Source organism: Sardina pilchardus, chromosome 3, assembly GCF_963854185.1.
Source record: "Sardina pilchardus chromosome 3, fSarPil1.1, whole genome shotgun sequence".
Lineage (NCBI taxonomy): Eukaryota > Metazoa > Chordata > Actinopteri > Clupeiformes > Clupeidae > Sardina > Sardina pilchardus.
In genome coordinates this window covers 37,151,856-37,177,749 of record NC_084996.1, presented here as the reverse complement: position 1 = coordinate 37,177,749, position 25,894 = coordinate 37,151,856, and the positions used below count along the sequence as shown (strand labels likewise).

Here is a 25,894-nt window from a genome sequence, read left to right as displayed (position 1 = left end):
GACATGATCTGGACATGACGAGCCTCCTTCTTGAATGAAGTAGCCTAACTAACCAGCTTAAAAATAAATATATGCTACTTCACAACCAGATTGGAGAGTTTTGTTTTGGAAAAATGGAAATAGCTTTCTACATTAGGCTGTATCAGAAGCAGCTATTGCCTATTGTCACTATGACTTTCCCAGTTGGTGGAAACTGAACCAGAACTTGTAGCCTGCTAGTTTCAGTTAGGCCTGTCCTCATTTGATCATGTGGCTGAAAAAAACACCCCTTAGTTAGTTACACTCTGGGTGATTCTGCTAGTCCCCGAATGTGTGGCCGATGAGATGTGGCCGGTGGTTCTTGCAGATGAGACGTGGCCAGTGGTCCTTTGCAAGGTCTGCTGGACTGTGCTGTCACATCCGTGCTCGTAGCGGAGCTAGATGTTTGACAGAGAGGCCACCGAACACCCAGCCTTGCTGGCTGGAGGGAGATGGAAATCGAGTGTGGGGGTGTGTAGGGTTGCCTGAAGAGCTGGAGATGTGGATACCCCACCACCACCGCCACCACCATCCCTACCCTCCACACACTCACCCAGTCCGTGCCTTGCAGCCCCCGTCACTTTGCATCAGTCTGCCACCCCTCGATATAAATAGGATGGCCGTCCCTCAAGCCACAAACAGCAGCAGCAGTTTGGGCCAGCCACCCAGAAGCCCAGATGCCTGGAAGAAACTCGGACAGCATCAGCCTGTTGGCACGCCACCCCTCTCTCTCCGCCTCTGGTCCTCCGTCACTCTCATCTTTTATCTCAAACTCTTTGTCATTTGCTCTCACACACTCCGCTCCATATTCACTTCTCCATGTATGACCGTATGTCCAATCATATGCAAAAATATGCATATCGTGTAGGCTACAAGTCTCTCACAAATTTCCCAAGGTAAACACTTTTTTCTTTTGTGAAGTGGGGGTGATGTTAAATCTGTGATAATCTGTGAACTATGTTGTGTTAATGTGATATATTCGTGTGATTCGATCTGGTTTGCATAATTATGCATTAGTTAACTTAAAACAGTAATTAGTTAAACAGTAAGCTGAGAACTTTATCGTTTAGCACATGTAGCCTACGTCACAGGTGAGGGCACCTGTCATACAGAGACCCATGCATTAGACATACACGTCTATATCTATGGACCCATGTCTCCATCTAGCGGTTAACTTTTAGTCTTACGTCCCATAGACAGTAGCATTCAGTCACGCCAGGGGTACTGGCCAACAGTGAATTTTTTTAATGGTTAGCAGCTACTGCTGGTCTACGATCTCGGTTTTAAACTACTTTAACACGTGATGTTAACTTAAGTTTATGATCGTCATGTAGCTAAACCTGAAGAAATGTTACCAACGATGAATAGCTACTAATTAAATGATAACAAAGAATAACAAAATAGTATTTACAAAGTATCTAATGTGCTTGATAGACAAATAGATGAACACAATTGAAGTTTCTAACCTGTACTCGGATTGACAACTTCGTTCCGAATCACTGAGCGAAATACATTTTGATTGAGCTTCATATTCTATTCAGGCTGTGTACGGATACCCCTGTGTCATTGAAGGACCCCGAACAGCCAAGATGGCTGCGCCCGGAGAAATCAACGGGGAGTTTGAAAACTGGTTAAATGAACGATTAGATTCCCTTGAAGTAGACAGGGATATATATTCCGTTTACATTCACGGTGTTCTTCAGGAAGAGGAGAATGATGAAGAAAAGATTGACGCCTTACGAGGCATTCTGTCCGCTTTTCTGGTCAGTGCATGCCGGGCATGTCTTGTTGACTAGCAGCCTAGCTTAATGAACAGCAGAATAGACTAGACTGACTGTGCCTCCTTCTTTAGGTTATTTACAGGTCCCCTATGATTGTTACCATTTTTTGTTTTTGGAAGATAACTCTTAACCTCCAGTTAAGATAAACACCAAAATAGCCAGGAACACTGCGTCAAAAGAACCCAACTAGCAGTGTTAGCTTAGTGAAGTTAAGATTCACTCTGAAGGCATACTTCAGAGTTAGCTAGCAGCTACCGTATTTGGAAGATCATTGTTAATGTCACTATTTTTAGCCTACAGAATGGCCTTCCTTAAAGGGGCTTAACGTGCGTTTTTCTTTTTTGTCATCGTTACTATAAGTTTGCTTGTTCATTTTTATCGGTTGTGAATATATGACAAATGACATAAAATGTATCCAATTAATGATAGTTTTGATAGCATGCTTGCCACAGTCTTAGTATTTAAAATGTAATTCGTTAGACGTTATTCATAGCATAAACTCTTAACAAGGTGGGGACACCCATTCATGGTTGGTGAAAGCACATTAAGAAAGAAAAAGGTGTTCTGAAAGCAAATGACAACATGGAGGCCTGCCCTCCAGTGAACCACTGATAAACCATAAGATCTGCCCTCGTGAGCCCAGCATACTAATGATAAAAAAAAGGGGAAAAAAAGTCTGATGTGAAACACATATTATTGTCTTGTACAGGAAGAAGATGCATTAGAAACTGTCTGTCAGGAGATCATAAAGCAATGGACCGACTATTGTGCCAAGACTAAAGTCACTCAGAAGGCAGATGGTATGGATCGGTATCATGTTTTTTGTGCTACTGTCATGTCTGATCTCTCTCATATAAAGTAGAGTAGTTCAGGAGCTTGTGCTCACATGCAATCACTCATAACTGTGCTTTCTCACCCTTTTTATTGGCACTTTTTAGCGGAGGTGCAAGCCATTGCTAGCCTGATTGAGAAGCAGGCTCAGATCGTTGTGAAGCAGAAAGAAGTCTCTGTGGAGGAGAAGACACGAAAACAAGCCCTACTACAGCAGTATGCCCAAATCACTGATGATGAAGAATATCCTTTTGTGTCTGTCGGTCTGTTGTTGTTAATTTGATATATGTTTTACATGTCAATGTTATAGTATTCATTGATGTTTGAGTTTATAAAGAGCCCATCTTAACTTTAAGTGCACGCATAATGTGTGTCGGATTTCTTCCAGAGTTATTTAGATGAGTGGTCTGTCTTGTCTATCTGGAGTTAAGAGAAACATATGAGAAGGCCTCTGTTTTTTTCCTAAATTATGTTTTTCAGCCTAAAAACAAGAAACGTGGGCAAGTTAGACACATCACTTTGCACATCAATAGCGTACCAGAAAATGTTCTGGTTCAATCATCAAAGAGACTTATAAGCAGCAGCCAGGCTCATTATGATCTAAGAAGATGTGATCTAAACTAGCTGACATACTGTGTGTTTGGATATAATATCTGATAATAAGTACTATGGCCTTGGCAACGTACATATTGAATGTCTTGCTATCAGTTTTCTTAACACCTGCACTGAAGATGAAGAGGAACCCTCCGGAGCTATGGCCATCCCCAGTGACAAATGTATCCTTTCTAGCGACATAATAGTGCCTTCATCTTTAATCATGTGCTTGTGACTCATGGGATATGCTTTGTATTGATCTTATTTGCTGTGAGACTGGAAGGCTCCTTGACGAGAGAATCGCAGCCCTCTTTAAAAACACTAACGTAGAGGAAGTGCTTTGTCGTAAAAAGCAGCAGCGGGAGCAGGCCAAAGAGGACTCTCAGAAGAAGAAGGAGCAGGACAAGATGCAGCGGGAGAAGGACAAGCTGGCCAAGCAAGAGCGCAAGGACAAGGAGAAGAAACGCACACAGAAAGGAGAACGCAAAAGATAAAGCAACCAGACGGGATGGGACGCAGGACGGAGTATCTCAGATCAAAAGTAACGGACTACTCAGATATCACATATTCGCACCTCAATTGCCATTTTCCTTATACCGAAATAAACATTTTCCAGAAGTTTGCGCTTTTGGTGGATGTCACTGGAAGGAAATTAGATATTTTCTTCCAGACCTTCCATGTTACGTCTAAGTGTACTTTGCTTTACTCTCCCGAAGAGATCTGCTGTCAACGTAAAGCCCACATGCAGAACGTTTTTCTTTTGCCATAACACACGATGTCGATGTCAGTATGATTTTTGATATTGAATTAATTCAGGGTGACAATATGCATGTATCATCTCTCCAAAACAGCTCTGCCTTAAATGCATATGATTGCTGTAACGTAAGTAAGGGTCATCTGTGTTAAGATTACGTATGAATAGAAGGGCTTCATGTCAGATCAGTTGTTTGAGCCTCAGAGGAACAGGAGGAAAGGAGAACTTGCTTTTGTTCAAATATAGAAGTTAAATAGTTTATTCAACCCTGGAAATACTTTTGAATTTTTTACAGATTTTTTACAACCTTTTCCCTCTGGCTCCCTGCAACAAGTAGAGCCTAATCCCGCCCGTTCCTCTCAGTGTAACTGATGGCTTCATGATGGTTACAGTAGGAGGCGCTGGACATTGTGCCACTCCAGAGAGCCGCTCTGTGCCACTTGAAATTTGGAAGCGCTAACTTTGGAAGCGGTTCCTTTCAGTTGTATACTAACATCATTTTTATCAGCTGTGCAGTAGAAGTAGGTATACCAAACGTCAAGTTGACAATTATAGAGTTTAAACAGTTTCAGACATTATAAAGAAAGTGGACTGCATTCATCGCCATGATTGATCTCGTTTTATTTCCAGCTAAAGTAAGACTATGAATATTGATTAATTCTGATTATGAATCATTATTAATCATCATAATTAACTGTTAAACAAGCACAGATGTATTAAGTTGAAGTAAATGAAAATATAACCTAGCAAGACTGCCCTAATATGACTAGATTTAGAGCAATCTTGCGCTGGACTTATTCACAGACATTAGGTGAAGAATGAGATCAATTGGGGGATTGGGTTAACCATGCTGTTTCTTCTATATTTTCTAAGAAAGTGCAAACAGATCTGTTTTTAGTAGTTGGAATGTCATCTGTATGTGAGAATATTGCAGTGGCATCTGATCCAGTTAAGCTGCATGAAATAAGGTTGCATCGTGTGTTCTCCACCTGTATGGTCATACTGTACTTCATTTGAACTGGTTACAAGATTACAACACACTGAAAGAGTGTGTGAGCCATCAGTGTCCTAGAAATTGGGCACCCCTGTCTTGGGCAAACCGTGTGTGTGATGTTTTGCACATCTGACGTATATGTGACATTTAAAGGCATGTTAAAGGAAAGGAGAGGCTGAAACCAAGGATGGTATGGCAAGCCACTGTAAGTGCTCTTTACCACCATGCACAAATCTTCTGGAGTAAAGCTGGAGACCTTTGTTCCACCCCCTCCTAACAAAGATCTTAATCCTGTTGAACATTTATATTCTCAGAGTTGTTTTATACTTAAATAAAGTGAGCAGAGAACAGTGGTGTTTTGGGGTGTTTATTTAAGTAACTAATTACAGAAGGTTCTGATTGACATGAATGCTCAACAGCAAGAATGGTTAAAATGCGCTGGTGTTGGAACAGAAATAAATGTGTGGTTGGTTCACTTAATTGATCACAATCTAGAAATTACACTCCTTATTGCTGGTTGCTGGCCACAAGGAGAAAATAGATGATTCTAACACAGCAAGGAATACAAACATTTCAACAAGATTTTGTGGATGTCATGAATAAATCTTGGATACTCAGGTTTATGTTTTGATGAGCCTGAAATAAATAAAGCATGGATTCCTCCAAGAAAATTTAAACTTTCATCATCTGATTCTTTTTTCAAGATTTTCACAATTATTACTGGCACAGAAACAAAACAAAAAATCCTGAAAGCTGGATGTTAAGAAACATTCCAATAAATACATCAAAGAAAGGAAATTAACATTACAGAAATCACAACAGGAATTATTCATAAATACTGCTTTAAATAATTAATACTCAAGATTGGTGTTTGTTGTTTGCATACAGTATGTGTGTATATAAGATACCAAATGCTGGCAGAACATTAATTCCAGGCTTAAAGTTATTTCAAGATTAATCAATAACAAGAAACTTTTTTGCTAGCATTTTTTTTTAAACATTTACCCTTTCCTATTAAGCAGTTTTTCATGGCATACCCTTCATTACGCATTTATTCCAGTGCCTTAATGGTGGTGTTATCCTTCCCTTGACAATACACTTTCTGTGATCTTCAGCACTACCACTCAGTTCTCATTTGTCCCTCAATTCTGTTCACTGTTCACATGGATACACACCTTACTACTGCCACTCTGGTAGTCTAATGTGGGTTTGGCAGATTTCACTGGGACAGCCAGCATAATAAAGTCTGTCCTTAAATAAATGTCACTGAACACTATCTGTTGACTAAAACGTAAGATGCAATATTATTGTATATACATTGTCAAAAAACGAATAAATCCCGTCTTGGATGAAGCTGAGTTAAGGCTACCTTACTCTCTTCCCTGAGACAGAGGCCTAGTCATTGCACTAGGGGGCTAAAATACAGCGGTGATCCTCTCCAAGTGGATCTCTGCAGCAGGGTAGACGTCCGCCTCTGGGTTCTCCAGGCCGTGGCTGCTCTTGGGTAAGGTCATCTGCAGGGCGCACCACAGGGCTGTGCGTGACTTCCTGGTGCTGCTGGTCAGGTCCCTAAGGGCCATGGCCAGCAGGAGAATGTCTGAAATGACAAAAAAACACAAACATAAATAAATAAACATCCATGAGGACACTGACTCTGAGTGCATGTCAGCTTCACACCTCAACACACGCCCCGAAGCACCTTGAGTGTGTATGTGTGTATGAACAGTAGTAGATCCAGTGGATTCAACCCTCACCTCTGTCCTCGTTGAGAAAAGTAGTCCCGGGTCTCTGGCGTGAGCCGCCATTACCGTTGCTGCAGCTGAGCAGCTCCTCTCTGCGGCGGGCCTGAGTGTTGTAGATGGCCTCCAGGTGCCGGTCCAGCGATGTGCAGATGTTGGCGTGCAGGGGGACGCTCCTCAGCCGCTCCATCCTCCCCAGCAGACTCATCACCTGACCCACAGCAGACACGTTACTGGTAAGACACTTAGATTCGGATTCACACCAAAACAATGGCCCATAATAACAAAAACCCAACAAAGTTACATGATGCACCTATAAAAGGGTGAACAGAAAAGAACAACCAATGGCCATGCTGTGGTGTCTGTACAAACCTTAGCTTGCTCTCGCAGCTGGTCTACAATGAGGCGATCCACTCGGGAGGGGTTATGAGGGACTTTGGGCAGGGGGTTGCTGCCTCCCACTGATATGCGCTTCCCTGGGTAAGTTTTGGTCAGGATACCCTCAGACTGCAGGACAAAACAGGTACATTATCAACATGCTGACTTGCTGCAGCTGGTCAGTTGTGACCCATGGCCGGCCCATGCAACCCACAATCAGTTCCACAACAATCTGTCTTAACTGTATTATCTTCCGAAATCCACACACATTCAACAGATAACAAGAAAACAACTCATAAATCTGTTCAGGTTTCTACTGAGTTGCTGCAACTGATAGCTTCAGGTGTCTTGTAAACTAGAGCTAATAAAAGCAAAGAATGTCATTAGCCCATAATAAGCACGGTTGTAATCTCCATGCTCACCTTCTTTCTCTCCTTCTCCAGGAGCCTCCACTGTTCGTAGCACTCCTCCAGGTGCTGGTGAAGCTGGTTGGTGGGTCCCCCGCGGCTCCTGCCCATCCTGGGACCCCTGAGAGCAGAGAGGAATCCTGGCAGTGGCCCATCTCCCCCCACACCCAATCCCATTGCCTCCTGCAAGTAGGGGCTAAAGCCTGCTGCCTCTCCCTCGGGCACGACGTCACCGAAGTCCAACAGGGAGTTGTAGGGATGAGAGGAGCGGGAAGGGAGAGCGTTGCAGCCACCATGTCTCTGGCCACCCACGGGTGGGTAGAGCAGGGGCAGGAAGGACGAGGACTGCTGAGGCTTCCCTTGGGCGCTGTGCTGGAGGGCTTGAGGTCCATACAGGCTGCCCAGGAGCTCCAAGTAAGGATTCTGCAGCAGGCCCTGTTTCCTGTCTCCACATGGGGGCTTGGACTTTCCATCCATGAAGCACTGGGGGGCGCAGTTGTCGGAGCTGTGCATACGTGGCTTCTCAGCGTGGACATCCATGTCGGGCCCATCTCCAGAACCACCGTTTCCCTGGCCTCTCCTGAGGCCCTCCAGGCTGCCACATCCGGGCCCCTGCCGGCCCTGCAGGCTCGCTCCAACGTCCCCCTGGCTGTAGTCGGACATGAAGCTCTGGCCAGGGCCCCTCTGCAGCTGTTGGGCGGTCAGCAGTGAGCGAAGATCAGAAGCAGAGGGTGTAGGGAACCTGGGCATCCCAAGATTACCTCCATTCATCATGTCAGCTCTGGACATCTGCTTGCCTTGGCCATGGAATTGGTTTGCCTGAGTGTACATCGAAGCATACTGACTGAGATTGGGCTCGTTGACACCGCTGCTGCTGGTGCTGTTCTTGATTGGCAGGGGTGAAGGTAAGTAGTCGCACTGCTGCTGCCCGAGTCCCGTGTAGAAGTCACACGGCGGGGACTGCCTCTTCCCCAGGTCGCTCCCACGCTGCTCCTCAAAGTCCCTCTGCACATCTCTCTTGAACTGCATAGCTGGAGGGATGCGGGGGTACAGGAGGCTTTTTTGTTCTGTGTCTTCGTAGTGCCTGTGGTTCAGTGCTCTGTTCGGGGGGAGCTCGCGGGAGTAGATGCTCTCCTGGTCCCCCATCAGCATGGCCTGCATGTTGGCCGCCAGCTTGCTCACCTCCTGCATGGAGAGGGGCTTCTGCATCTTGGGCTTGGCATGGCCCATGCTGAAATCATCCCCGTAGTCACCGTAGTACGACTCACCTGGCCTTCCAGACTCTAGGGCCCCGGCAATCCCGCAGAGGCCCTCGTCTTTCACAAACTCTTGAGCCTTTCCCACGCGGGCCTTGGACATGTATGAGCCGGCCCCGGGGGGCAGCTCTAGGCCCGGGGGTCTGGGCAGCTCTGTCTCAAACGTGGGGTACGCCTGGGCGTCTCCATTGTAGGGGGGGAGGAGCCAGAGAGGGTCACTTTCAAAGTCACTGAGATGCTGGAGGCAGTCGGCTCGGAGTTGAACGTCCTTGCTCGTGAGCTGCCGCAGAGCCTTGAGCTGGGGGTCAGAGTAGCCCAGACCGGGCTGGAAGCCGGAGTTCAGCTGCATCTTCAGTTCTGGGGTGAAGTACTGATGTAAGCTGTTCTGTCTCATGGTCTTAGGGGACCAAGCACGCTTCAGATTGCCCTGGGTTCTGCAATGTAAAATGAAACACTACTGTAAATGTCTTTTTTTTTGTATTTCCCAGCACTAATATGAATAGCACCAATTTCTGCCTCTTTTAATTTAAAATTCCAAAACTTTTTTTGTATCAGTCAAAATAATATCTAATTTAATAACCATATATTTTTCAGTAGTGAGAAGTGTGTAGATGTGGATTTGCATGAGAGTGTATGTGTGTGTGTGTGTGTGTGTGTGTGTGTGTGTGTGTGTGTGTGTGTGTGTGTGTGTGTGTGTGTGTGTGTGTGTGGTGGTCAATTCATGAACATATGTATTTTTGCTGCTTTACTGGGTATATACCATAACTATTCCTCTCTATCCCTCATTCAGTCATCACTTTACTCTATCACTTCTTCACTCACCACTCCATACTAATTTGAATTGCCTCATTACGGCTTTGTATGATGCACTAATAAATTAAAGGTGCTTACTCTTCTGCAAAAGGGGTGTCCAACTGATCAGCATCTTCCAATATATTGGACACTAAGCCATAGAGATCAGCCTCACTCCCACACTGGTTTGCATCCATCTGACTCCTTGAGGACAAAAACACAAACTTTTGCTGATCTGTCAAAATCAAAAATTGATTTGATTTGATTTGATTTTCAATAAGCTCATAAAGAAAAAAAGACCAGGCAGGTTTACCTTTCAAATATATTTTTGGGATTGCTTTGAGCACAATCCATAAAATTGTTATAGTCATCTGGAGCTGCCCATGGGGTGTAGAGGTTGGCATCTTCAGGCAGAGAGAACTCGGGTAATGGATAGGGGTGAGGCAGCCGCCCAATATCTATGAGACTGGCCTACAGACATTTTGTAAGTAAGTTAGATTATCTAAATAAAATATTAAATAGGATATATTTGTATAACTCTCATACAGCAAAGAGGAACACACATTTCAGTAAACCAGTTAACATTGATTTAATGAAATAATCAATTGTATGCCCTAATAGAATATGAACATGTGAAGGTAAATCACCATGGATGCAAGATTAGCCCTTCTTTAATGTAACATTCTTTCCTTCTTTAACTTGTTATTGGTTAACGTTAGCTACCTACCAACTTTGTAACGGACATCTCACCTGGTTCTTCTGCTGAGAGAAGTATGAGTCTGACCCCGACACTGCATTTTGGAACCGATCAAATGCCATTCTTGGACCGCATAAATTCCCTCTTAACTGACTTTTCAATGCATTATTGCCCTTAAAGAAATTGAAGCAGTCGTTACCAAAAAAATAATATTGCTTACACAAGCCAAAACCACATGAAACCATATGAATGAAGATATTCAAGATGGACGTAAATATCTCCAAAAAACAAAATGGTAGGCTACCAAATGGCCAATGTTCACATTACTGTCTCTGATGTTAGCTAGCCAAGTGCATGCAGTCACAAGTTAACTGCTTAACCTGCTAGCATATTAGCAACACACCTCTTGTAACATGAAGTATCTAGGTATAACGCTATGTATGCAAACTACATATTGTGGCAGTATAACGGCATGAAATTCGCAATCACATAATTCCTTAATTAGTTTCATAAGCAGTTCGGTTAAACGACATTGATTATTTATATTGAGTTATGGGACTAGCTAGGTAGCTAACTTTAGCTATTTCAACAGAGTTGATGTTTTCTCGTTAACTGAGCTAACGGCTGGTCAGGCTGAAATGCGTTCATCATTGCTCACCTCCATTAAAATGTTGTCAAACGAAATTGTATGTTCTCCACAAGTTAATCCGCCAAATTGAATTCCCACGATTATTAAATATTAACACTTCATTTGACAGAAAAATAAATAATTTGACAGAATATAACAAACAAAAACACAAAAGAGACTCTCGAGCTCTTCTTCAAGTTCAACTTTTTGGTTCTGATTGACGTTGTTGAGCCCTCGCGAAGAGTTCTGTCGCGGTCAGCAAGTTTTCTGCTCTGATTGGTCGGTAACATTTTCTAACTTCCAATGATTCCGTGGGCAGCATAATAAACAGCATAGCAACATTGGAAGGAAATATTCACGGTAAAAGCGGGATTACTGAAGATTATGTCTCCATACGAAAACTAAGAAATACGCGATGTGACATACACCACTGCAATACAATGCCATGTTCTCCAGAATGTTGCAGTGATGGTGGTTGGGCTGAGATTTTGGGGTTTACTGGTTTGAATAAGGTGCCCTTTGGTGAAAGGCGATGTCTACTTGTGAAGCATTTGCCTGTGAAAAATGCAAGTTGTGCGCCCAATAATCAATTCATAAAAGAAGTAATGTAGCATAGGATGACATTTTCCGTGTAGGTACCCTCAGAACAAAGGTGTTAGTGGGTTCAGAAGTTTTAATGGGTTTACAAGATTCAGAAACTTAAAAGTTTAGCCCGCTTTAATTCGGATAGGACACTGATTTTTTACTGTCTATGGACTGTATGCTTTTGAATGTCAACAGCCCCTCCTTGTGGTTGATAATGGTCTCATTACAATCGTCATGTTTACAGTAGGTTAAGGAAACTGGGAGAATGAGAAGGTACGGGCCTTGCAATCATTTTAGAACAAAACGAACTAATCAGTATACTTTGTTTTGCCGGGTTTGTGGGGAAGATATTGCGGGATGAAGCCACGCACCTAATGAAAAGTAAACCATCGGTAGGTAACATGTCTGTGGGCTTCAAAGTGTTTATTTTACTGTCGCTATGGCTTCAACGTGTGGTGGTGTGTTATGTAAGCCTATATTGCATTCAGTTTTAGCCTGCGCTTTGATAGTCTGGTGTAGGCTATGTGTTAGCTTATTAGCCTATTCATGTGTGGAGGACTAGGCTAGGCTACTAACTGTGTCAAGGAAATAACACAGTCTCAAAAAGAGTTCTGTAGCTTCCACAAAACGCCACACGAATTTTCTACGTCATAAACGTAAACAACGTTCTCTCAAAGGGAAATTCGTAGGGCTTTGTGGTAGTCATTCTGGCAGTGTGCAAAACACATCTGACAGAGAAGGTGTGGGACTCTGGTGATTTGGGGGCAAAGCCTCCGGCAAGCGGAGCTCTATCTTCACCCTCTCGTCTCTGTGTTCAGGTAAAATAGTCTATTAGTTCTTAGAGAATTTCTGTAATGCACCACCAGCAGACTGCTATCAATCACAGTGGTGAGCTACAATAGCACAGACCTTTTATTTGTAAAATCAGCATCTACAAACATGAAAGCGGTCAAGAAAATATTCCATAAAGACAATCCTGAGTTGGGTGTAGACACCAGTGGTTCTGACCCAGAGGGCTCAGACATCAACACTTCTAATCCTGAGACTGATATGACCTTAGACTTTCAAAACAACTCTCCTGTTGCTGAACAGGTGATTGCCACTGCCACTGATTCTGCCCCTATTCCTGAGTTTAGCATAGCTTTACCTGAGTCACTTTCTGAATCTGCTCCAAAGTCCCCAACCATCCGAAGGAACACTCCAAGCCCTCAACCCATCAAGGCACTCCAGGGACTTTTCTCAAAACTGCGTCCACAGTCAGGAGTCAGTTCTGAGGATTCTGGTGCTCAGTGCTTTGTCGAAGAGTCTGTTGACCAGAGCTCAGAGAAAGCTGTCCGGCCCGATGGAGAAATTTCTCAAGAAACAGACACTCAAGAACAGTCCTCCTGCCCAGATGACAGTCGTGTGAAATCATTCTGCCATGAAGAAATGACACCTGGAATTTATGCAGACTACGCAGAGGATAGAAAAGAAGCCATGTTTGTCTATACAGACACAACGGAGCAGCTAAAGACAGAAGAAGCAACTAGCAAGGGTAAGGAATTCCTCATGCTCCCCTGCATCTCAATGGAATCTGAGGATATACTCCAAAATGGACCTGGGGCTCCAGATCAAGAAAACACAGTGGACAAAATAAGCCGAGAGCCATTGGAAGTAAAGATGAATGTTTGTGCTACAATCAAGAAGAACATGTTCCCATCCATCTTGTGTGGCTCCTCTAAAACAGGCCCAAGGCTGGAGCAGGAGGGGAAGATACAAGGCAAGATAAAACACTTTGTGCGGTCCAAATTAGGCAAAAAGAAGCCACATAAAGCCACATGTACCTCTGCAAAGACATCACAGACTGAGACACATCCATCACCAGCTTTAGTGGACGACAATGCAGGAAACACAGAGGATGAGCTGAGTAAGACCCAGGCATTGAAGGCAGGCTCAGACAGGGCCCTAGTCAGGAGGCATGCATCCAAGGAGGCTGTGCGAAAGAAACCTCACCATCCTGCGCAACAGCCAGGTAAAACCAAGACTAGAGAATTGACCTCGAAGCCGCAGTCTGTGAATGTGGGGGACTCACGAAACAAAAGTCATAACGTCACACAGTCGCAGTCTACCAGACAAGGCACAAAGCACTCGGCCCAAGAATCAAGTGCTGGCATCCATACCACCAAAGATACCTCGAAACGTGCCTTTGAGAGTCGCTCTGAGCCACCAGGGAAACCTCATCCTTCAGTGGCTTCCAACAGAGCTCAAGCAAAGAACATCTACAAAGAAACTCAGCAAGACAGAGTGACACAAGAGTCAAGCAGGGCCACGGCCACGGAAAGCACAACTATTGAAAAACCAGAGAGAAAATATCCTCCATCATCGTCAGGTAAGACCCAGAGTACTGACACAAACAGAAGGCAAAAGTCTGTGTCCAGTGACACTACACCAAATCAGTCTCAGCCGTCTAGGTCAGAATCACGCAAAGAAAGAAGTGCTGGATCCACTGAGATCCCAGTGAGAAAACCATCCATCTCAGACCGGGTGCAGTCCATGGCATCAACTAAGCGACGAAACACTACATGCAGTGCGGCTCAAGCTCACAAGCCAGTAAAAAAGACAAGCAAAGACCAGACCAACCACAGTAGCAGAGGAAGCACCAGTACCACTGTGGAGAGACACAGCAGCACTCTAGCAACAGCAACAGACAGCATGGTGCAAAGTCAAGCTGTACAGGACAAGGGACAGAAGCTGCAGCAGGAACATTCAGGCAGAGTCAAGGACAATGACAGGAGGCGTAGCACTGCAGGGAAAACCAAGCCAGCACCAGCAGATCAAGACACAGCAGAAGCCAAAGCTCAAGGCCAGTCATCAAAGAAAAAGCCAGCCAGTGCCTCTGCTAAAAACCAAAGCCAGCACGCCGAGGACCTGGGAACAGTTGTTCCAGGTAAACCTCATACCAAGACCAAAAAGTGAATAAAGATTACGACCCGATACAGAAGATTAAATGCTCTTTTTTCCGATAGAGTCAATTCACCAACAGAGACAGTCGCTGTGTAAAAGCAGAAGGGCTCAATGCATCCCCTCAGAGAACTGATTCATAGTGCTTTTGCCTGAGAAGCACACACACACCAACACACAAACAATGAACATAGTTACTTAAAGTTGTAAAGATGTTTTGCTGTGAAATCTGTCACTGATTTTGTCTCCTGAAGACAACAGGCAAGTAGGATCGAGAGACAACAAAGAAACAAACACAATATTATGCAGTAAGATCACAGATGCTAAGACCACAGAGTCTTGTCAACACCAAAACATGAACAATAACAAAATGATAGAGAGTGAAGCCATGGAGGTACAGCAGGAGATTCTGAAGTTTGTGCCAGTGGACACAGAAAGTCCACTCATAGCTGCTACACTGACCAAAACGCAATATCAAGAATCAGTGATTGCCATCAATGCAAAGGATTTTGAGAGGGATTTTGGGCATGCAAAGGATGTGGGAGTTTTTGTATCAGATGAATCACCAAAAGTGGCTCAGATTAATGGTAGGTTATTTTATGCACATGGAAGCTTTTGTACTTTTAACTGATGATAGCATATACTGTATATGTTCTAAAAGCCAGATTAATTTGATTTGTGAGATATCAGTCTGTGAAAACAAAGTGTAGTATTGAGTTGTTGTTTTTTTAAGAATGTGATGGAGAATAATTTTTTTTCAACAAAATGACCAATAACTTTATACTCCATCAAAAAAACAAACATCAAATAGACATCATGATCAATACCTCTATTTCATCTAGATTGATCAATTTAGCTGATTGTTATCTCAGTGTATTCAGATAGTTAAGTCTGTTGATTGTTTTAAAGCTGTTTTGTTTCACCAGAACATCACCAAATTATATTCCGGCAACCCGATGAGAGAACAAGCTTGATTTTAAACAAAATAGCTCAGGTTGAACAGTCAGAATGACAAAATTGAGTTTGAGTTTTGAGTTTTGGGGCAGAGGAGGCTTCTATAAGACTACAGGTGAAGCAGTGCTGCCTGACCTTCCCTGAAAATCTCATCGAAATCCATCCATTACTTTTTGAGTTATCTTGCTAACACACAGACAAACAAACAGACAGACAGACAAACAAATAAACAAACCCTGATGAAAACATAACCTCTTGGCGTAGGTAATAATATTAATAACCTCTATGTAGAATCTTTACAATAACTTATGTATTTTCATATTCTGTAGTGATTTAACCCTAATTGTATCTGCCTGGAGGGAAGAACAGTAGAGAGAGGATATATCAGAATGCAGTACAGCAGGAAGTGATATCCTCTAAAACCAGTTTAGGGGAATAAAATGGTAGTCTGAATGTCTTTACTTTCCAGGGGTGGGGGGTTAGGTGCTCGCCTTGCCCATTTCGGGCGTCGGTCGATGGGGTTTGCTTCACCAAAACTTTTGATGACCACTCCAACTCCACCCACCAGAAGATTCAAAGAGTCGAGGAGAGGAACAAGAAAAGCCCCAATATGCAAGATGATGTTGCCCATGACGGGTATTACAAACCAATAGGTCTAGCCATGTGAACGTCAAAGCTCAAACAATAACAGAAAAATAGATACGAGAGGAGCAACTGGAGAATCTGAAGCCATGCAGGGCAAGCAGTCACAATCCAAGGTTCAGATGGACTCTACAGTAAGTCACTTTCTCTGACCTGCTTCTCTGGCCAAAGTCATTAGGATTTGGACATTGATACTGCCTATGTAGAGCACCCAGCTGAGGTACCATTGGTAATGCCTCAGAGGAACCACTGATTGAGGCTCAGACTAATGATGAAATATACTGTATGTTATTGCTAAAGAACATTTAAAGCTTTTCTAAACCTAACTTCAAGCTGCTAAGCCTATTTGTTTGTTGTCTTTTTTGTTTGTTTGTCTTGATGTCTGTGCTTCACAGGTACGCTGCTCTGTCCGGCATCTTGTTTCAGTTTATTTTCAATTATTTGTTAATTTATCTGTTTATGTCTTGACTCCTGTGTGGACCGCTTTGGGTTTCACTCTATGCGTATAAAAATGTGCTATATAAATAAACTTACCTTATGTGTGATGAAAACCTCTTGATGATATTAACAATATTTTGTATTGCCAGTGTTCATACTTGAGAAGTTACTGTAACTACAGAGTTCATCACTGACCAACTTCAGCTTCACTTGGGACACAGAGAGCATCAACAAAAATCCAGAGGAAGTCCAACTGATCCACGACAATACTGATGATGATGGTATGAGTTTTTAACATAATGGATCCATGGTCATACTCAAACATGAACGTAGAGAGCACTCAGGTCTATACTGAAAAGTTACTGAAGTGTTTAAGAAGCCAGTTGTGCAGTATTTATTAGAGAAATACCATGCATGACAATGAAGTTGAAGGATGAAGAATGAAGAATGTTTTGCTTTTCTATTCCTTGCCATTCTCATTGACATATTTCTTGTTAGCGTCCATACTACTGATCCTGCTGACCTCAGATCCTTTCAGGAACAGAAGACAGCCAGACAACGCAAACGGAGCTCCAACTGGTCTACAGTGCTGATGATGGTAAGCTTTTAAAAAGTAATATAAACATTCACAGTATCATTCCACACATAAATGTGTGTGCAGAAGACTTGCGTGTAATTACTGAAGAATGAAATCTAATGGGAGACTACAAACATTTCTAAGAGAATTTGTATTTTTTTAAATAGAGTGTAAACATTAAAGTTCATAAACTGTATAAACAACAAGAAAGTTGCCGACTTGTTGAAAACCAAGCAAATGTTCTTGCTTGTTTCGGGATAGTGTCCATTGTAGAGCAGTTAACCACAGATCCGGCTGACTTCATCATTGTGACCAACCTTACTGTAGCTCCACTCTGGACACAAAAGACATTGACACAAAATCAAAAGAGATTCAGCTGGTCCAGGACATTGCTGCTGATGCTGGTATGGCTTTTTAAAATAAGGGAGCAATTCATATTCCCATATCCAAATATACAGCAAACTGACAAATTACCTCTAACTGAAGTACTGTAGAAGCCAGACACATTGGAGATTCTACAACAATGTACACTGTGCAATGCATGTTTTTGTGTTCATTATTGCACATTTGTAACATAATATTGCATTTTGAATAAATTAAGGGAAAGTAATTGTAGATTTTGTTCTCACTGAAAACCGTTTTGTTTTCTTGCTAGTGTCCATTGCTGGGCTGTTAACCACCACAGGTTTTGCCAACTTCAGCACCATGACCAACTTCAGCTCTACTCAGGACACAGTAGACATCAACACAATTCAAGAGATCCAACTGATCGAGGACAGTGCCGATGGTGACGGTATGATTTTGTTGAGCAATTTACACACATACATGTAGATGTAGTCCACTGAAGCACTGAGTGAGGAGTGACATCTAATGGAAACGTATTATAGAACACAGAGCACAGGACAAAAGATGCCAGACGGAGCAACACACCCGTGACACCGAGACATGCAAGACAGACAACAAATGAATTAACAGATAATAAAAAGTGAAAAAAGAAAATACATTTAAAAAGAATATTTCATGTTAAATGAATTCAACTGATTCCATGTAACCGGCTGAAAACTGTCCAAGGGCAATGATGAAAACTGACCAACCCGGAGGGTTTACTGCCAGTCAGGTTAGCACTGGAAGCACTGGAAGCATAGGATAGTCTGAAGTCATGGGAGATCTTGCTGATCCGCAGCTCTATGGATATTGAAAGTGAGAGTTTGTTGTTTCATAGTTTGTGACATTGTTTTCTAGATTCCAGAAATACACTCACAAGCTAATATACACAAAGAGCTTCACTGTTCTCCTGGGTAGCCCATAGCTGAGGGGTTATGTTAACATCATATGTAGGTAAGTGTGTGTATGGACATACAGTATGGATGCATATGGATCCATTGAGCAAATTGAAGGCTTAGAACCTAAGGGGCGCAAGTAACATTTGACCGACTTCATAGGAGGGCAAATGGAAAAAAAATATCTTGGTTTGATTTGAATATATGTTGATTTTTGTCTTTAATGATTCAATAGGCTACATGCATGAAAGACTTCAGGTAGCTCAGGTGCAAGGGAGTTTGTTTTCTTTTCCTTGTTGATGCATTTCACACTGTCATTCTTTCTAAACTATTTGATGGTGCAAAGTAGATAGAGCATGTCTGGCAAGGTCTCTGGCCAGGGTGCTGAAATGCGATTAGATAAGGAGAAAATGTAAATGCACAGACTTTGAAACATCAAATTCATAATCATTGCCATTGTCATTGAATTTAAAATCATTATGATAAGTGAATTGGAAAATTATAGGGAAATTATGAAACAAATTAAGTAGAGTAGAAGTGTGTAGTTCTGCTTTCAATGTTTTGATCATTTAAAAGCCAACTATATTATCCAAGACTGCAGAGATACTTTGTAACTCCTAAATCAATAATAAAAATAGTTGGAAAAACCAGAGGAACTCCAAGGCACTCTCATATAACAAAAGTTAAAAAGCCTTTATTGTAGCGGCTCGGTCACATTAAACCTTTTAAAAACTCCAACGCATTTCGGCCATGTAGCCTTCATCAGGGAGTCAAACATTTCTCACAGGTAAGGAGAGGTTCTTAACACCTAAATTCACCAATCAGAAAGCTACACCTTGCAGATGTGTTAGTCAGGTGACAAGTGTCAGTATACCAAACATCCAGCAGGTGTCATCCTTACTAAACAGTGAGATACAAACATCGTACATACAACACACTGAATATCATACATACTGTACATACTGTCCATATGGTACAAATATAAACACAGTAAACAGGTTTAAAGAAAACACTACTGAGAGCAGAAAGTAAAAGAAAAGAAAAGAAAAGAAAGCAGCCAACAGAGACACAATCAAAGGAAGACACTGAAGTCCAGGTCTTCATTTAGGCCTGGATGTTTAGTGGCCTGCAGCTTAAAAATCCAAAAAGTCTCCTTCTGATTTAGTTGCCTCTGCCTATCACCTTTTCTCAAGGACAGTGGGATGTGATCAATCCCACAAGCCTGCAAAGTGGATGGGTCGCTGTTATGGTGTTCCATGAAGTGTCTAGCCATTGGGTAGTTTATGTTGCCTGTGCGAATCTCATATTTGTGTTCAGCCAGTCTGTCTTGTAGGCGTCGTTTAGTTCTTCCAACATAAAACACTTTGCACACAGGACACTCCAATCTATAGATCACAAAAGTAGTTTTACAATTTATGAAATGATTGATCGACAAATGTTTTTGGGAGACAACATCCTGGAAAGTTTTGGTTTGCACAACATTTGTACAATGATTGCAGTGGTGGCATTTATAACAACCCCTGGGTCTGGTGCTCAACCATGTTTGTTGGGAATCTGGTTTTAGATAACTGTGGACTAGTTTATCTTGTAGGGTAGGACATCTTCTAAAGCTTACCAGAGGTGGATCAGGAAAGAACTGCCTTAAAAGCTCGTCACTCTCAATAATACCCCAGTTTTTCCTTATGATTTGTTTAATTTGTTCAGCCTCTGTACTGTATCTAGTAACAAATATTGGTTTATCTTTTGTCTGTTTCTCTGTATTTCTTTTCAGTAGTGACACTAGTAGTGATGTTCTGTCACACTGACAGAACTTCACTACTGAAAAGAAATACAGAGAAACAGACAAAAGATAGACCAATATTTGTTACTAGATACAGTACAGAGGCTGAACAAATTAAACAAATCATAAGGAAAAACTGGGGTATTATTGAGAGTGACGAGCTTTTAAGGCAGTTCTTTCCTGATCCACCTCTGGTAAGCTTTAGAAGATGTCCTACCCTACAAGATAAACTAGTCCACAGTTATCTAAAACCAGATTCCCAACAAACATGGTTGAGCACCAGACCCAGGGGTTGTTATAAATGCCACCACTGCAATCATTGTACAAATGTTGTGCAAACCAAAACTTTCCAGGATGTTGTCTCCCAAAAACATTTGTCGATCAATCATTTCATAAATTGTAAAACTACTTTTGTGATCTATAGATTGGAGTGTCCTGTGTGCAAAGTGTTTTATGTTGGAAGAACTAAACGACGCCTACAAGACAGACTGGCTGAACGCAAATATGAGATTCGCACAGGCAACATAAACTACCCAATGGCTAGACACTTCATGGAACACCATAACAGCGACCCATCCACTTTGCAGGCTTGTGGGATTGATCACATCCCACTGTCCTTGAGAAAAGGTGATAGGCAGAGGCAACTAAATCAGAAGGAGACTTTTTGGATTTTTAAGCTGCAGGCCACTAAACATCCAGGCCTAAATGAAGACCTGGACTTCAGTGTCTTCCTTTGATTGTGTCTCTGTTGGCTGCTTTCTTTTCTTTTCTTTTCTTGTACTTTCTGCTCTCAGTAGTGTTTTCTTTAAACCTGTGTACTGTGTTTATATTTGTACCATATGGACAGTATGTATGTATGATATTCAGTGTGTTGTATGTACGATGTTTGTATCTCACTGTTTAGTAAGGATGACACCTGCTGGATGTTTGGTATACTTACACTTGTCACCTGACTAACACATCTGCAAGGTGTAGCTTTCTGATTGGTGAATTTAGGTGTTAAGAACCTCTCCTTACCTGTGAGAAATGTTTGACTCCCTGATGAAGGCTACATGGCCGAAACGCGTTGGAGTTTTTAAAAGGTTTAATGTGACCGAGCCGCTACAATAAAGGCTTTTTAACTTTTGTTATATGAGAGTGCCTTGGAGTTCCTCTGGGTTTTCCAACTGTTTTTTCCCTTCCAAAGAGCACCTCAAACAAACTTTTTCTGAGTCCAAGAAGCGCTCCTAGACAAACGTTTTCTCCATAATAAAAATAGTGCCGTAATATTAACTGCAAAAACCTTGTTACAAGATACAAGGACGTTGTGAGTCTAAAGCACTCTTAAGAACCTGTTCTTGACGGCCATTTTTCTTGATAGTATACAGAGCCTGCCAGCTTCATCATTGTGACCGATCGTAGGTCCTCTATTGAGACAAATGACAAACATAAAGCCAGAAGAAATTCGACTGGTACAGGACCATGTGGATGATCATGGTATGATTTTTTAGTTAAAAAGCACTACACATGTGTAGTCTCCCCCCCCCCCTCTCTCTCTCTCTCTCTCTCTCTCTCTCTCTCTCTCTCTCTCTCACACGCAAACACACACACACACACACACACACACACACACACACACACACACACACACACACACACACACACACACACACATTAAGTAATGAAGAATTTGGATGATGATACATTTTTAAATGGACATTCACAGTCTACACGCATAGGTATTGAAAGCCCATGAGAGCATAAACAATTATTTATGTACCAACACATGTTTTAGAGGCACGGACTAATGAAACATGTCAAAAATAAACCATTAATAGGGATTGCAGCCATGTGAAATCAGAGCTGAAACCATTGAGTTGGTTATCATATTTTGTCTGTGTTTTGTTTTTTGGTCTCAAGGCATCCAAGATGAAAACAGCATGATGAACAACAAACATGCAAAAGAGTCGACTCTGTGGTCATGGGATGTCAATAGAAAGGAAACCTGGACTTCATGACCAGAACCAGTCACCTGTTATCACCTGTAATCGCATTGACCATACTCCAGCTGCACAGGAGTTTTCATGCAGTTCTGCTGGATTCAACACCACAGTCCTCAGCTCCGCTCAACAGGTCCATGTGTAACAAAGAGGTAAGAAGAGAATGGTATGGAACTTAGTAAAGTAGTCCAGGGTAAGATGTTAAAAACAATACAACAGTCACCAAGAGCCCAACCCAAGGACGACAGTAGAAATGGCACTTCAATTGCCGAGGATCATCAAAAAAGATCTTATCAACCCATTGAAGATAACAAAAGAAGTAAGCTGATACAAAGTGAAGTTTCCCAACATGAGTCCAACGTGTGTGTGTACACACTCAGAGCCACCTGATGAGTCAACTGACGCTAACGGTGAAGAGTCCAAAACCATGAAGAATCAGCACGGGAAGCCCAAGCCAATTCCAGTGAACCTAGAAAGAATAAAAGTCTAGCCATCAAAGGAAAGAATAACCACGTTAGATGACAAAAAGAGAAGAGAGACAACCAGTGATAATCATCAACACTGGATACCTATACAGTGGTGTTGACCATGCTAAAGACCTGGATACAGTCACTCCAAGTGAACCCCTGACAGAGGCACAGATGAGTGACAAGACAGTGCACATGTCAAAATCAGATATAAACTTGGGTCACTATGCAAGACTATTTTCCCATTTCTCTTCTCAGGGTTCAGTGCCATATTTGACCTGTTCACCAAGGATCATACAGGATTTATCAGTACCACTGTATTTACCACCATCCTGAACACAATAGTCATCACTCTCAAACCTACAGACATTCATCTGGCCCTGAAGAAAGCTGATTGCAATGGTAGTGCTCTCAAAGTTACTACACTAAGGCAGCAATAATTATAGGATGTTGATGGCAATGATGACCAATGCTAATTTCTGCCCTAGAGGATGGGCTGGTGGGGTTCCAAGACTTTGTATCTGTGCTGACAGACACCCAGCATTTCTCAAAGTGTGCCAATGGTAGGCACACCGTAGGTGTTTGATATGGAAAAGAGTTAACTCAACAATTAATTTATTTTCAATGAAAGTGTAAAATCTCTCTCTCTCTCTCTCTCTCTCTCTTTCACTCTGGCTGTCTATTTATCTCTTCATTACATATGGGACAGCGTCTGAGGATATCTCAGAAACCGTGTTTTACAAAGCCATAACCAAGATAATGGACTCTGGAATGCTACCTGATAGCACAGAAGACAGGATATTGACGTCACCCTTACTAACAGAATCTGATAGAAATCGATGGGCTTACTACTGGGTTTCCCCCACAATAATTTCTTGGACATTGTCACTATTGCACCTGTCTGGCCATGCGTTGTTCTGCTGCTCTTTGACAGGTACCACTGACTGTACCATAACCAGACACAGCGTCTGACTCACAGACTGGGGCGTTCACATGACAGGTCACGCCCTCTCATACTATTCCAAAGTGACTCATCTCCTAGGTTTGAGCAGACACCAGCTTCTCAATTGCATCAAGCCTGCTGGTGAGTGGACAACTACAGCTATGCCTCTTTATAGCACAATCCTGCCCCTGGCTCCACTCTGCTACTTCCCACGACCCCATCCTATCCCTGCACTCTGGGATGACCAGTCTAAGTAGTCGCTGCAGCAGTGTGACATGCTCCATGTGTGTGCACAGCTGAACCAGATCAGAGGAACCCATACTATACCTTCAGACGCCCTGCCTGAGTAGCGCTAACCGACAAGCGCTCCTCAAAACATCCACACTCGCCCAGCTGTACCACGGCTAACCTGTCAAGAGCTGGAGGACAATAGAAATTGCGGACCGCATCAGACAGGTGGTGCTATTATCTATGAGCTCACATCTCAAAACATAATGTTTACTCAGAGCTGACAGCGCTTGGTTTACACACTGTTCACTGCATCAAAGTGATCTGTTTTTTTATAAGGGGATGAATATGTGCTCCACTGAAAGCCATTGTGAAGTGTGAAGTGTTAGTTTTGCGCTGTTGTGTTGTTCTATCGCAGCTGTCAATCAAGCACCCAGGGGCAGAAACCATGGAAATTATTACTCCAGTCAAGATTAAAGTCAACATCACACTGCAAGAGCGGAAACCTCTCAGCTTTGAGGATATTGATCACAGAAACTTGGAGGTATATCACCAATCATATTCTACTCTTGCACTTGTACTTTGTAAGCCTTTTGATGTCTCCCCATGTGTAATTATATAGCAACCTCCTTAACACAGGGTGCTTGTAGGGTGCTTGTTTGTAAAGTGGAAAAGTATGGAATTGTGAATAGGCTCTGTGCATGAAAGACTCTCTTTGCACTCATTTGTTTCTGGTGGAGCCAGATGTGTTAGCTACAGTATGTGTGAGCTGTGTGAGCTATTGTTAATCCAATTAGTGTCTACACAGACTAGGGAATCAGCACGTTACGACAAAGAAGGATTTATGTGTGCATTAAAACTGTTATTATTGGCCAAACAAGACATTCAGTGTCAGAGTGAAGATGTAAGGAGCAGAATATTTAACAGAAAATGGCCTTATAACACAGTTAACGCTCCACTGGAAATAAATGAGAATACTGGTAGAACCTTTCATGCACCAAGTCCATTACTGTTTTCCAGACCTGGGAAAGCCTGGACGTGTGTGTGAAAGTCTTGATCAAGTTCTGGAAGTTTTGCTCATGGTAATACATCATTCGAACACTCTTGTCTCTTTTTTTCCAGTTTCTCTGTTGACAGTTTTCCTTCTTGTATATGTCTTTTTGTAACTCCTTCTTTTCTGTCTGTAGTGTCGTGGTGGCCTGCGGAAGTTCCGGTGTGACTTGACCCAGTGCAAGCGTCGGGACTCGTGGATCTCCAGGGGCTCCCTGCAGCCCTACTACCAGCTCCTGCAGGGCCAGGACCTGAGCTTCAACAACATCTTCAGCACCTACTTCTGGTTCTGGAGCGTCGCCACCAACACGGTGGAGCCGACAGAACTGATCCGGGAACCCCCGCACATCTCTGCGCAGACACTTGCTTTGAGAGAGCCCAACCTCATTCCCAAACACGGGCACACGAGTCCCCGAGCACCTGGCGTATCCGGAGAGCCACCGCCGTTATGCGTCTCAAAGCGGGCCAGAGGAGCAGCCCCTGCCTGATGTGCACTCGCCTGAAGACCCAGCTATGATCTCCAGTCCCCCACCTGCATTTTGCCTTTGATGCCAACGTAATGCTGAATAAATATACTAGTAAGCATACTAAAACCAAATGTATTGACTATTGTTTTTTCAGTGAACAGTACGTAAGCATTGTGCTGTGTGTGGTGCTATTGCCAGTCGCAGAGGTTCAGAGTTCAGTTTGTCAATCCAGCAGCAGTGTTTTAGCACATTTACAAATGTTTTTTTTTTTTTTTTTTACTTAATCATGTGTGTTATATATTAGCAGTGGAATAAGAGTAGGCTATGATCAATTCATGTGATTGATAAGCTGTGAGTGTAACAACACCAGTGGGCAGTGACAGTAACTGCAGTTGGAATTTCTCAATTTCATAAGTAGATAAGTAAGTAGCCACAAAAATGGTTTGACACGCCATACTAAGTAGGAAAGGTCAGATGTTTTTCCCACCACAAACCCCAAGAATTTCTTACATGTTTTATCAGTGTAGTCTGTTCAGTGCTGCCTACGAGCATGCTGTGTGAATGACATGGGAATGAGATGACCTGTAAAGTAAGTAAAGTCACTGGTATTTAGCAGCATTCATCATGCTGTATTAACCACTGTAATTCAGTCAACATAAACAGGAATGTGGAAAAATCCCATCTGATATATATAT

At 42.6% G+C, this 25,894-nt stretch overlaps 2 protein-coding genes and 1 long non-coding RNA gene across 3 annotated transcripts; 2 read left to right on the top strand and 1 right to left on the bottom strand.

The window, feature by feature from the left end:
• Positions 1-1,546: 1,546 nt before the first annotated feature.
• On the top strand, positions 1,547-5,386 carry ccdc43 (coiled-coil domain containing 43). Its single transcript, XM_062533160.1, has 5 exons — positions 1,547-1,781; positions 2,509-2,599; positions 2,738-2,873; positions 3,357-3,406; positions 3,531-5,386. Exons 1-5 carry the CDS (start codon positions 1,608-1,610, stop codon positions 3,716-3,718), a joined length of 639 nt encoding a protein of 212 aa, XP_062389144.1. The 5' UTR covers positions 1,547-1,607; the 3' UTR covers positions 3,719-5,386.
• On the bottom strand, positions 5,324-11,067 carry moto (minamoto). Its single transcript, XM_062533159.1, has 8 exons — positions 10,900-11,067; positions 10,295-10,414; positions 9,858-10,015; positions 9,644-9,748; positions 7,512-9,186; positions 7,084-7,218; positions 6,727-6,922; positions 5,324-6,569 (listed from the first exon to the last, which is right to left on the bottom strand). The coding sequence occupies exons 1-8, from the start codon at positions 10,903-10,905 to the stop codon at positions 6,388-6,390; spliced, it is 2,577 nt and encodes an 858-aa protein (XP_062389143.1). The 5' UTR covers positions 10,906-11,067; the 3' UTR covers positions 5,324-6,387.
• A 5,549-nt stretch (positions 11,068-16,616) lies between these two features.
• Positions 16,617-17,719, top strand: LOC134076308 (uncharacterized). Its single transcript, XR_009938599.1, has 4 exons — positions 16,617-16,709; positions 16,927-17,026; positions 17,267-17,409; positions 17,661-17,719. It is a non-coding gene; the product is annotated as an uncharacterized LOC134076308 (long non-coding RNA).
• Positions 17,720-25,894: the final 8,175 nt, after the last annotated feature.